Raw genomic sequence first — 13,138 nt, 5'->3', positions numbered from 1 at the left:
ATGAATTAATTGAAATAATTGATTTAATTAAATGTTTTAATTAATTCACATAATTAAGTTAAATAAAAATGATGATACTAACAAACTAGAAGTTCTGGTAAATGCCAGTCCAGGTCACTGATTCCTAGGTGATAAAACCCCAGGCAGGTGTGTGTGTGTGTGTGTTAATCTCAGGATTAGATATAGAGATTAAATAGGGAAAATGTTGATGAAAATGCTTTATAAATTGCCAGTGCTGCACTAACAAAGGAAAAGGAATGTTCTACCTAAGTTGCTTTTATTTTAATATAAAGGAAACCCTAATTAGGTTATGACAGATAGATGACTCTGCAGGTGGGGCAGCAGTAAATTAACTGGTTACCCAGCTTCCTTCCTCTGGGGTGTCAATTTCTGTGATGGTTTCTTCCTTCCACAAACATTATCGAATGCCTACCATGAATCCATCGGTTGGTAGGTCCTTATTCCTGATTCTCCACAGGTGCCCAGTCGCCCTCCTCCTCTCCTTCTTCTCCCAAACCAAGGTGCTCTACTACCTATGGCAGCTTCCTTCTTGATTGGGGTGGAGCAACCCGCAAGCCCGGTCCTGGTTCCTGGTTGCCCTTGCCACAGATGAAATTAATTGCCATTTTTGAAGCTTTTCCAAATATTAAGGGAGAACATTCCCTCCCCCAGTAGTATAGTTTTTAAACAGATTGGAAGACTGGAAAAAAATTAAAAAGCCCTCTCATCGCCATCCTGATTTAGTTCCTAATTCCTGTGTCTCACCCTACTTTTTCTTTCCAAGGAAGTGAGTCTTTCCCACCTTTCAAGAAAAAAAAAAAAAAATCAGTGGCATCATTTAAGTCCCATGCCCCCACGAACAAAGCAGCTACTATATTCTAAGTCCCTTTCCCCATAGAAACCGGGAGCACCGTCTCTCCTTGGATCTCCACAGGGTCAAGGGTGGTTTGTTTGCAGCGACGTGGTAGTGTTCTTTTTATTAGTATTACTATTACTATTTTGACGTTAGCTCTGCTAATTAATAGATCTGTGGTATCTGTTTTGCTAAATTCTCTACACTTCAACTATCAGACACAATTGCGAAGGCCATGGGGAGGAAATCAGGTTAGGGCCCAAACATCTTTCCGCCTCAGCGGGCGCAGAGGGCTTGCTCATCGTTTTGTTTAACCTCCTGCCCATCCTAAAAGGGTAAGCAAGGCAGATACCATTCCCCTTTGCACCGAAGGCAGGAGGGATGTGCCCAGAAGACATGGCTTGCTAGTTGATGACAGAGCCTGAATCGACACCTGTCCTAACTGACCTAAGTAAATTTCTCTTTTCATTCCAAATTCCTTAGTGGAATTAGCCCTCTAGGCAAGCAAAAGTTGCAGCCCAACTGGAGTAACTCACTTCCGGGTGAAGAGGGGGGACGTTAGCCCTCGGGGATGTGGGCTTCGCCTCCAACACCAGGCTAAGATTGCCTTTGTATTTTAACTCAGTCCAGTTACGGTCTCTCTGGGGCAGCCCTTTGGCAGGGTTCCTTTGAAAGTTTTCCTGGGTAGTTCAGCTGATTCATCCAGCAACATAGCAAATTACAGAAACGGATTAGGAATGTAAGAAAACGCAAAGCACGTGCCATGCTTTTCTTGGCCCCTCTCCCGACCCGTAGCCGCGTCCTATTACGACTGCGTGAGTGACTTGCCTATAAAGCCCCGGCTCAGCGCGTCTCGTCGCCAGAAGCTCTTCCTGTTGTCTTTATCTCTGTGTGTGTGCGTGTGTGTTTGTGTGTGTGTGTGCGCGCGCTGTTGTTGTTCTTCGTTCCTGCTGGACCTCTGGTGGCAGTGAAGATGGCGTCTACCAGCCGGTTAGTATTCCGGCCGATCTTGGCTTGCTGAGGGGCGGGCGGGGCATGCCAGGCGGCCACCGAGGCTGCTTCATCGATCAGAGCGCCCCGGAGATACAGGGAGAGCTGGTTAGTATGTCCGGCCGAAACGGACAAAGGCACTGCCAAACGGCGGGGCTGTCAGGGATGTCGCAGGGGTTACTGTACCGTCGGTGTTACCGCCCCAGGGTCTTAGATCGCTGTCTCATCCAGGCACCACCCTGTGGGGGTCCGTGTGTCGTCAGCCCCTGGCTTCTCGTCTTTTGCGGAGCTATTTCAACTGCCTTCTTTTCTTATTACTTTTTTCTACGTTTGTTTTTCCATCTACGCTTCCATCAGCCAGAGGGGCCGGTGAGTCCTCCTTTCCTAAGAGCGGGAAAGGGTTAGTTCCAGGTCGCCGTGTAGCTGACAGCTAGAAAGTTAGGGGCGTCAGTATTGGTAAGCCTGAAGGACACGGATCACCGTCCCAAAGGTCCTCTGAATGAAAGTTGGGCATTTCTGAAAATTCAGTAAGTTCCCTTCTAAGAGAGGTTTTTTACGAAGGTTGTCGCCTGCGTTTTCCTGAAGAAAGTGTTGCCTGCAGAAAATGACTGACATATGCTGGGCAGTCACTGTGGTATATTTTTAAAATGCTCTGTACTCACATCTATAGGAAATGCATATAGTGCCCGTAGAGAGACAGCCTTTAGTCCTGTGACCTGCAAAATGCTTGCAGATCCTAATTGTATTTCTCATTAGCACTACGAGGGAGGTATAGTATTTTTGCCTGTGTAGACTGAGTCATGCCAATATCGGCTTTTCCAAAATTAGTGTTAGAATAGTGTACAGAGACATATGTCTATTTCTGGTTATCACACAATTGTTCTCTAGTTAACTCATAATATAGTGAAAGTATCAAACTAGTTTGTATAGCTTTTAGAAGGCAACTCTGGGATAAATTTTTGAACTTGTTACAATCTGTAGTTGGGTTCCCAATGGAAGTCTTTATCACAAATAGTAAGCTGGAGAAGTCCAAGCCCTTTCTGGTAACTCCTGAGATTTACTATTTTATGTTACTGTATTTATTAAAATTGGGAGCAGTGGGGCAGCTTTAGCTAATGGAAATAGGCTATTTGAAAATAACTTTTCTTTTCAGTTGCACTTTTTGTATTGTTCAAATACATTTGTCTCCATTTTCCCGCGACCACCGCCACCACTTTCCCCTGCCCCACCCACGCTCACTTCCCACCCTAAGTCCTTCCCCTCTGAGCTTCCTCCATGGGTCCTTTATATATGTTCCTTGACTGGACGGTTCCCCTTCTGTTTGAAAATAACTATTAAATACATCAATGACATTTTGTTTACTGATTCTAATTCTGTGATTGAGTGCTCAATCGTTCTGTCTGGGCGTGGCTGTGTCAGGTAGGTTTCCTTGTAGGTAAATGGAAAACTTCAGCTTCCCAGAAGCACTCTAAATACGATTTAGGTCTCTCATGGCAGGAGATCTGAAAGGTGGGTATATTTGGCACAGCTTTTACCTATAAGAGGACAGGAAGTTGTATTTGTAAGATATGTTATGGTGTAAGTGTAGAAAATTCACTTGGTAAATTCTTCACCCAATAAGTGCACTTTACTTTGTGTGCCTTTATTGTCTTCATTTGTTTAATAAAAAAAATTTTTTTTGAATTTTTTCTAGACATGTCCAGTTCTAAGTGTTATTGCAGTTGTTCAGCCCTTGAATTTTTCTGCCAGTGAGAATAAAGGTGAATGTTAGTATTTCTACCTTTAGCTGTTTTTTCCCTTGAGGAAGATGTACAGTTACTAGGCTGTGAAAGTGCGTAGTGTGTGCACAGAGAAGAGTACAAATGTTCTGATTTCCTATTTAAGTTCTACCACTTATTCTGTGATTTCAGGCAAATCATTCTCTGAGAATAATGTTTAACGTGGAGATAATAATGCCTTTCTTGCAGGTTGCTTCAAAGATTAATAATGCATATATAACACTAGGCCCACAGTAGGCACCCAGTAAATTTTAGCTATAAAATGAGATTGGGATTATCTGGCTTCTTAGGTTGTGTCAATTGTTTTAATGTTGGGGGTGATTACTCCCTACATTCTTTCCCTATTGTTTTTGCCCTACTTTCTCTACAACCCCACCTTGTGGTTTCTCTTCTGTATTACTCTCATGGGTAATTTGATTAAAAGGTGACTAACATGATTTCATTTTATTTTGGATAGGTAACACAAATTGCAGAAAAGCAAAGAAAAAAGTGAAAAGCACTCTGCCTTCTTCCCTAGCTTCCAGCCATCTAATTCTCCCGCAAGGCAATTGTAACCAGTTTCTTGGTGTTTTCTCCCAGTAGGTCTGTGCTTTAGCAAATACATGCATATAGTTCTAATCATCGCTCCCCCACAAAAGTAGTCTAATGTAAACACTGTGTGTTTTTTACCTTTTTTTTATGAAATTAGCACAGATTTTTAAGTGCACAGCTCAGTTACAAAGAGAACATACAAACAGACCTACCACCCAGGTTAAGAAATCAAAAACCACTTAGTCATTACCACATCCTGATTTCTAACACCATAGATTTGTTTTGTCCACTTTAAGTTTTCTGTAAATAACATGTGTGTTCATCTGTCTAGTTTCTTTTATCAGCATTTTGATATTCATCCATGTTTTTGCATATACCTGTAGTTCATACTTCTTCCAGTTTTGTATAAAATTCCTACCTTTTTCATTTAGCATATTTTTGTGATGTTCCTATATCATTTATATATACACACACACTACATGATACTCTGCCTGCCTTTTAAGAGTACAAAACCCATCAATCCATTTCTTTGAATGCCGTGTGCCACCTGGCTACTCATTTTATGCATTTGTAATCACTATTACTCTGCTAACATTTTCTGGTATTTCAACATAGCTTTTCATAATTTTCACTTTCTTAATATTTATCGTAATTTCTTAAAATATTTTTCTATAGGAATTTGTGGCATAAGCGTGAATATAAAGCCAACACCATAACCCCATTTCTTCAATGAAAAGATCAACATATGTTCTGGTTACCTTGAATATATAAATTTTGGGACTATGGATTATTGTTTCAGCTTTCCATTGGGAATTGCCTTTTATGTTGAGAGTTAATCTTCTGAATTGTATTTGCATGAGAAACTTTATCCAGAACCATAAACACCTATTTACATGTGTAATGTTGTCTTTTAGATGTATATTTGTGATGACCATAACATAACCTTTTACTGCATTACTGCAAGTGAATTTTTTCCATAATTAAACATTTGCTTTATTCCATGTAATACAGAAAACATTCTCAGAATAACAATATCTATGCTATCACTAATATGAGTACTTAAAAATGTTAATATTTTTTTTGCCTAGGTCCTCATTCTCTTATAGTTGTATTTTATCTGGATCTTCAGAACATACAGCCTTTATATAAGTTCTGTGTCTAAAGTTGGCTCATCACAAATCTTTACATTGATGTCTTTCCTGCCATATTGGGTGTGTAAAACTCAGCCTCCAGTAAAGTCATAGGAAAGGGCTCATGGAAGTGATATTCTTTGAGTTCTTGCATGTTGTTAACAGTTTATCAACGGTTTTTTCATTGAAAGTCAGCTTTTCTGAATATAAAATCTCTGAATTATGATTGGTTCTTTTTTTTTCTGTGTCTTTATTATCGTTCAGCATTATTGTATAGCATAAGGTTTTCCTGTCTCAAGCGAACTTTTAAAGACAATTTATTTTCAGTGATACCAAACATTTGTGGTTGTGAGGTGATACCTCCAGAAATAGTGACTAAGTCTATGCTAAATTATCTTTGCTGCTTTTTGAAACTGATTCTGTCATGTCATTTAAGGCTAATGTGTCTTTCCCAAACTGCTTTATTTTCAAAATATGGTAATTGAGCAAATTATTAATATCACAAATATATTAAAAGGCAGCTTTAAAAACCATTTCTTGATTGCTAACAAACTCAATTCTGCACTAAATGAAATCATCAGGTCTTAAGGAAAGCCACATCTACTACCCTCATTTATATACCTATTAGGTTTAGTGTACTGTTCCAAATCTATTACTAAGGTAATTAGTAAGTCGAAAAACACAGACTTAAAATTTATTCTCTGACCAGAGAAATAAGTGGCAAGGGGCACACACTGGATGGTTATTGGTAAATGTCATAGGTTATTATGGTAGCTAACCATTTTTATGCTAATCACTATTTTTAAAAAACTTGGTAGCCTGTTCAGAGAAAAAAACACCTTGTTATCTATTTAAGTTTTTACTTCATGTCTGCAAATCAGTAACTGCTCTTAAAAAAAATAATTTCAGTGAAATCTACCCATTAACAACTACCTAGAATTTAAAGTAATTTAACTGGGATGTTCACTTTGAAATTTTAGCTTAAATGTAGTATAAATATATAATATTGGAAAAGTGTTCAAAATTCTCCTTTTTCAAAGACTACATTGTTGCATGTTGGTTGGGAGAATATTTAAAAATACCTTTTTTTCCCATTCAGTTTGGATGCTCTTCCAAGAGTCACATGTCCAAACCATCCAGATGCAATTTTAGTGGAGGACTACAGAGCTGGTGATATGATCTGTCCTGAATGTGGCCTGGTTGTAGGTAAGCAGTTATTATGGTTTTAACTAAAATTACGATTTTGGATACTTTGCTTTTGTGTATTTTCCAAACTATCTTTTAGTGAATACATTTTGACTGTTCTCCCCTATAGGTAATTTATATTTATTGTGAAACAAACAAAAAAAAATTGGGGGAAAAAAACAAGAAAAAGTAAAATCATTCAGAGATACCATATTTTACTGTCAGTTCAGATGCTTATGTTTTATAATGTTGGGTAGGAGGGAACATCAAATTGATATAGCTAATCCACACCAAAAAAAAAAAAAAAAGGGCCCTCAGTCTCCTGAATTCTTTTTTCTTTTTTTTTGATGCTGTTACAGGTGTCCCCATTCCCACCCCCTCCCTTTGCCCATCTCCACCCAGCCCCTGCCCCGCCTTCCCCGTATTTGATGGGACTTTGAGGACAGTGGGATGGCACTCATTCATATGAAATAATAGATGCAATCTAACTTTTGTGGGTTTTAAATATGATTTACTTCAGAGTATATGTCTGTATCGCATCATATCCAAGGCCTTTTAGTAAAAAAAAAAAATTTGTTGTGATTTCGTTTGCATATATGGAATGATTTATTTATGTTGTTCTAGTGTAAAATTGTTAGTGCCAAAAATATCACATCTTAAAATTTCACTTTTATGTATTTATTTTTGCTCTGTAATCTAGACATACAACAAAACTTTAGAATAGACATGGTTTATTTAAAAATTATTCTTATGGCAGGGTTGCAGCCATACTTGAGAAAAGGAATAATGCTAAGAGCCGTCTGAAATACTTAAGAACCAAAATGCTGATATACTCTGGATGTGTTTACTGGGAGGACATCTGTAATATTCATCCAAGTAGGCTGCTTGCTTCAGACCTCCAGTGGGAATTTTAAATCATGCAGAGTTGCTAATAGGAATTGAAATCTATTTGTAATTGTATTATACTCAACAAAAAATATTTACAGCTTGTGGACTCACTGTACAGTAGGCACTGTTCTAAATGATTTGCATGTTCACTCAGTTTATCCTGAGAGAAATCTGTGAGGTGAGTACTAACATCTTCATTTTAGAAATGAGGAAACTGAAGTTCAGGTTATCTGGCAGTCTAGCTTCTTGGTCTACATGGGAGCCAAATTTCAAGCCTACATTCTTCTATAATAAAATGAGTTGAATCTGAGGTTGGCAAACTACAACCCGCGACTTGTTTTTATATGGCCTGCATGCTAAGAATGGCTTTTACATTTTTAAATGGTTGAAAAAAATCTAAAGAATAATATTTTGGGCATATAAAAATATCAAATTTATATTTTAGTCCTCATTAATAATTACTGGACGGCAATCACAGTCATTTATATATTGTCTGTTGCTGCTTTCGTAATTCAGCAGCAGAATTTAGTAATTGAAACAGAAACCACATGTTACTCTCATCATGTTATACTGCTGCTCAGAGCACTACAAATCCCAGCTGATACAGTTAAAACTCCACAGTGTTTTGAGTGACAAGCATATTGCCATACTGCAACATTTTATTTATTTTTGTTACCGTTGCAAACCCATCATGTCAAAATAAAAAACAATGAACTTTCAATTATGTGCTTTTAAGGATAGTGGATTATGAGTTATTTTGTTACTGAATTAGATGGTGAAGCATTGTGTTTATTATGCTGTGATACTTTGGCTGTGCTGAAAGAACACAGTAAGCATTGAGATTACCAGACAAAGCACTGTCATAGTACTCCCAACTGAGGGAAGCAATGGTAAGAAAATTTAGAAATGTAAGGTAGAATATCTCATCACAGCAGAATTATGCTTCACAAAAATAAAAGAATGAATATAAGACTGCAGCTAAATAGACTCCTGATGACTAGACAGATGTTGCTGTTGAGCTCTTTATTCAAGAAGTCAGTGCAGAGTTTACAGACTTTGAAGAGAGAATATTTTCAAAGTAGTTGCAAAAGTACTGATTCAGTACAACCTGTAGTGGAATCTACTATGATGAACTAGAACTGATGGTGGTGAAAATACATGTGGAGCATAGGACTTAATTGGACAAATTTACAGACAGTGTAAAAATGTAAAGTTTAAAAAAAAAAAACCCTATAGTTATTCATTGTCTTTTTCATCAGCAGATACATTGTGGAAAACATTTGAATCTATCATGTGTTGTTATTGATCCAGTGGGTCAATAGTGGACTTAATTCAATCTCATGGACATAACTATCATCAGTTCTATGAATTTTTGTCAGAAATAGAAATTTAATATCCTGATTTGCCCTAGCACACAATAATTTGTTTACTTAACCAACAGCAAAGTCTCCTTACAATTCTTCCCCCCGCCCCCCCCTTTTTTTAAAGCTCAGGGCACAGTTGAAATGTTGAAATTTTTCTGAATCAGTACTGCCTTCAGCTACTATTAAACACTGAATGGCTTTGGAAATTAGCTGTTACTGCAGACTTTCTGATATTTCTTAATGAATTCAATGTAGAATTGCAAGGCAAAATAGTGCCTATATGTTAAGCACTGTGATAAAGTCAATTTGATGGCAACTAACACTGAAATCACAAGTAATGTCAAATTGCTTTATGTCGTGCTTAATATACTTTCACTGATGTCCGAAGTTAAAACAAAAAGTAAGGTCTTCATTCCCAAACAGATCTGCAGCAGATATATTTCCAGATTCACACTGTATTTTCATCAGTGTTTTTCAGACCTGGATGCAAATTCAAAGGAAATTTTCATCTTTTAAAATCTGTTTAATTGTGCAATTAAGTAGCTTCCACCAAACCTTCAGTTGGAAGTGATTAATCTATATAATGTAGTGACAAGATAAAAGGCAAATATCAGATTAATGTAATAAAATTCTATAAATACCTTAAAAGCAATGAATATGCTCAATTAAAATCACATGCTTGTGGATTAATATCAGTAATTGGCAGTATTTATCTGTGTGAAAAGGGTATTTTTGAAATACATAAAATCTTATTAACACAGCATTGCCAGATGAACATTTGTAATCAATGTTGATGGTAGGGACCACTAACTATGAATTCCAGTTAAGTGAAATGTTATCCCCCAGAAAGAGAATTCCATTCTTATCAGTAGTAGATATGTATTATAACATTATACTTAATATGATTGTATTATTTTTTAATTTCATCAATAAAAAATTAGAGGATTTTTTCTTTTTATAAAAAATACCTATTTAATATCTTCAGGTTGATCTCTTGAATCAAAGCCCACAATGTTTATTATATGATCCTTTACAGAAAATGTTTGCTAACACCTGAGTTAAATGAGAGCATTCTAATTCTTCCAGAGTATTATTATCAAACTGATAATGTATAAGAGTGTGACAGAGACAAAAGATTGAATATAATCTCATCTTCATGGCTCTCCTAATTTTTGTAGCCACTTAAAAAGAAGTAGTGTAGTAATATTTCATTATATTTCTAGCCCTTCCATCATCTTCATTTCCACTGTGACCAGCAAAACAGTTGGGTAAGATTAACCAACTGGAAAAGGAAGATAGAGTTCACCAAGGTTATATGCTTTTTTGTGCTTGGAATCCTTAATTTTTACTTGCATTTTTTGCTATATCAAACTGAAGTTAGTTTTCTTTTAGTTTTGCTTTATTATTAGTTCTGAACACCAGTATCAGAACTACTATATTTTATTCTAAATAAAGCTACAACTAGCCCTGGCTGGTGTGGCTCAGTGGATTGAATGCCAGCCTGTGAACAAAAGGGTCACCAGTTAGATTCCCAGTCAGCGCACATGCCTGGGCTGCAGGCCTGGTGCCAAGTAAGGGGCACATTGATGTTTCCCTCTTTCTCCCTCCCTTCCCCTCTTTCTAAAAATAAATAAAAACAAAAAGTAACGCTACTAGGCTCACTTATAAAGTCTAAATATTAAAAAATATCATCTGATTAAACTTTATATTTATAGAGGTTTCTCTTTGTAATGTTTTTTTCTGACATAAACAAAATGTAACAAACACTGTTTTAAAATACACAGTAGCTTCATTCACAGATATTTGTGGTTAAATGTGTAATAAGATGTCTTGCAAGTAAAGAATCTGTTCTATAACCAGACAAGAGCAGGTAGGCAATAGTCTGTTGACAAAGTTCTATTTTGCTGATATATTGTCAAGCAAATTATGTTAAAAATACCTTATTTGAACATGACACTCCATGAATCTAAATTTTAAAGATACATACATACAAACATTGTTATCATATATTCATAATAAATTTAGATTGTATTATATATAATTGGATTTGCATTATCTTGATGGTTTAAAGGCATTTGCTCTTTGTTGCCAGCTCAATTCAAGCTTTTGTTCTGTTGCGGAGACAGGGAAGAAATTAAGCTGAACAGATATTTTGCAGTCTACTTTAAGCATAAAATTTGTGGCTTTTTCCTTATTTGAGATATTGCTGTCAATAGGAATTTAAATTCAGACATGTACCATCATCATCTGTTTTCTTATGAATGATCTTGGCAAAATGGATTGATTGTATTTGCCAAAAAATTTTTATATTGTCTGAAACTTCTTTGATTACACTGTATTTATTGAATAATCACCCATCAAGGTTAGAAACTGGAAACACTTTTAGAATTGTTTTTGGGCAACTCTGTAATTAGTATTTAATTTGTGCCTGAAATTTATTATACCTTGTCATTAACTTCTCTTAATTTCAAACTCAAGGCTAGGTAATACTCAGCTGTCATTTTCAGAGCCATATATTTACTCCTCAAATAAGTCAGCAACTAGGAGAATGCATTATTATCACCTTTTTTAATGAAATAACTTATAATGTAAAAATTATATTTATCTTACATGATATAGACTACCTTTTCTCCAGTCTTTAATAACACTTTTTTCACTGTCCTTCAACCCTGTGTTCATAGCATCTTTCAAGTCCACCATTCAGTTGCAAAGCCAGTGCCACATGTTTTTAGGATTTTCTTAAAGCAACATCGTACTTTCAGGAAATGATTTCTGTTTCAATTACATGACTTATTACCTCAAAACTTTGTGTCTTATAACAACCATTTTATTTTGCTCATGGTTTCATGAGTTACTAATTTGGGAAGGACTCATCTGGGAAGTTTCCACGTGGCACTGGCTGAACCTGGAGGATCCACCTCCATGATAGCCTCTTCACCTGCGTTTCTGGTATCTCGGTGCTCCTTGGCGTCCCCACATGGATCTGTCATCCTCTAGGACTTCCTAGGAGTTGTCTCAGTGTAGTCATAAATCATACATGGTGGTTGGTTTCTAAGAGGAATATCCCAAGAGCAAGTGTTTTGAAAGAGTGAAAGCTGGACTTGCGTAGTTAAGGGCTCTCGGTGGAACGTGACCACTTCTGTATTTTATTAGTCAGAGAAGTCGTGGGGCCCACCCAGATTGGAAGGGGTGGAGAAATAGGCTCCACCACAATGTGAGAGTGACAAAGCCATGTTGCAGAAGAGCATGAGGATGGGAGATACTGCTGCTATGTTTGGAAAATACTACACATTTAATTTCTTTTGTTTCCTTTCTTTCCCAATATTTAAATGGTTGTGTAGTGTTTAGTCTGCCCTGTAACTTGAGTTGTTTAAAAATTTTGTGGCTATTTGAACACTGTTTAGCATGTAATAGTTTTTTGACTTTCCTCTTTGATTTGAATTGTAGGATTTTTAAACATGAAGTGTTGTGATTTGTGATTGGCTATCTTACCTTAGAGTACTCCGTAAGATATTTGTAGTAATCTATAAAATAGGGCCAATTTTTAAAGCAAAGTTTTGTCATTTCTACCATGAAACTATTGGCTCTAACAGCTCTTTTTGTTTTTGGGTTTTTCCCCAAATCCTAACTGTAATTGTGTCACATTAAAAAATGACCACTAGGTGGCAGTATAACCATATATAGATAATTTGTGTATAAATTTTACCTTGTATATTGTTTATATATTGGCTTATAGTCAGCAAAACGTTAGGTTAGTAACCCGCTGAAATAGCTGCTACAACATGAAATTGGTTGTCATGACTTTTATAATTAGGATTTCACAATGAGGGGATCTTTAGAACTAGTGGTATCATTTCTAAAGCCACTTCCTTGTAACATTTAAAACCGAGTTCTTTCATTGTTCTTAAGAATAATTAAGGAGAATACTGGAAAATAGTTCAGGTAGACTTGAAAGAGAGAACAAATCCATTTGACCTCTCCCTCCTAATCTCATTCTGGGTATTGTTTATACCAGTGAATCTGAAACATGAATGTATTAAGAATCAGCTGGGACTAATCATGTCAAATTCACTGCCTATAGGATTGTTGATACAGATCTTCTGTAAATAACTTTTTTTTGAGAAGGAAGTAAAATCAGCTGGAACTGAAACCTAAAAAAATCAGCTTGAAAGTATGTTTTAAAAGATTCCAGGTTTCTCTTCCAGAAATTCTAGCTCCATACATCTTATTAAGAAACACAAGTCTATACCATGATTTTGACAGTTTACCAGTCTTCAAGATATTCTGTATTTTTAGATTGTTTAATACTCGTTTTCATACTTTCCGTGTCTGCAGACCTAGCCTGCAGATTCCTGTAGAGCAGAGATCTCATGTGTGTAACTAGGAGTCAGTGGCCCTTGAGTCCAGGCCTGGCTTTTC

The 13,138-nt window shown here is 36.5% G+C and overlaps 1 protein-coding gene across 2 annotated transcripts in view; it reads left to right on the top strand.

The window, feature by feature from the left end:
* The first annotated feature begins 1,706 nt into the window (after positions 1-1,706).
* The window catches only part of GTF2B (general transcription factor IIB), a 29,470-nt gene continuing 18,038 nt past the window's right edge, over positions 1,707-13,138 (top strand). Inside the window, exons 1-2 of one of the 2 annotated variants that reach the window (XM_054592090.1) lie at positions 1,707-1,843; positions 6,382-6,488. In XM_054592090.1, the coding sequence (XP_054448065.1) occupies positions 1,827-1,843; positions 6,382-6,488 (124 nt within the window). In that variant the 5' untranslated portion in view covers positions 1,707-1,826. Of the gene's footprint in view, positions 1,844-3,550; positions 3,604-6,381; positions 6,489-13,138 lie in introns of those variants that run through there. The other variant, XM_054592091.1, reaches the window with a different exon arrangement.

This window comes from Pteronotus mesoamericanus, unplaced genomic scaffold (assembly GCF_021234165.1).
Source record: "Pteronotus mesoamericanus isolate MK-2021 breed Mesoamerican mustached bat unplaced genomic scaffold, CSHL_Meso_final scaffold_31, whole genome shotgun sequence".
NCBI classification, from domain to species: domain Eukaryota; kingdom Metazoa; phylum Chordata; class Mammalia; order Chiroptera; family Mormoopidae; genus Pteronotus; species Pteronotus mesoamericanus.
This window is presented reverse-complemented; position numbering and strand designations above follow the sequence as displayed.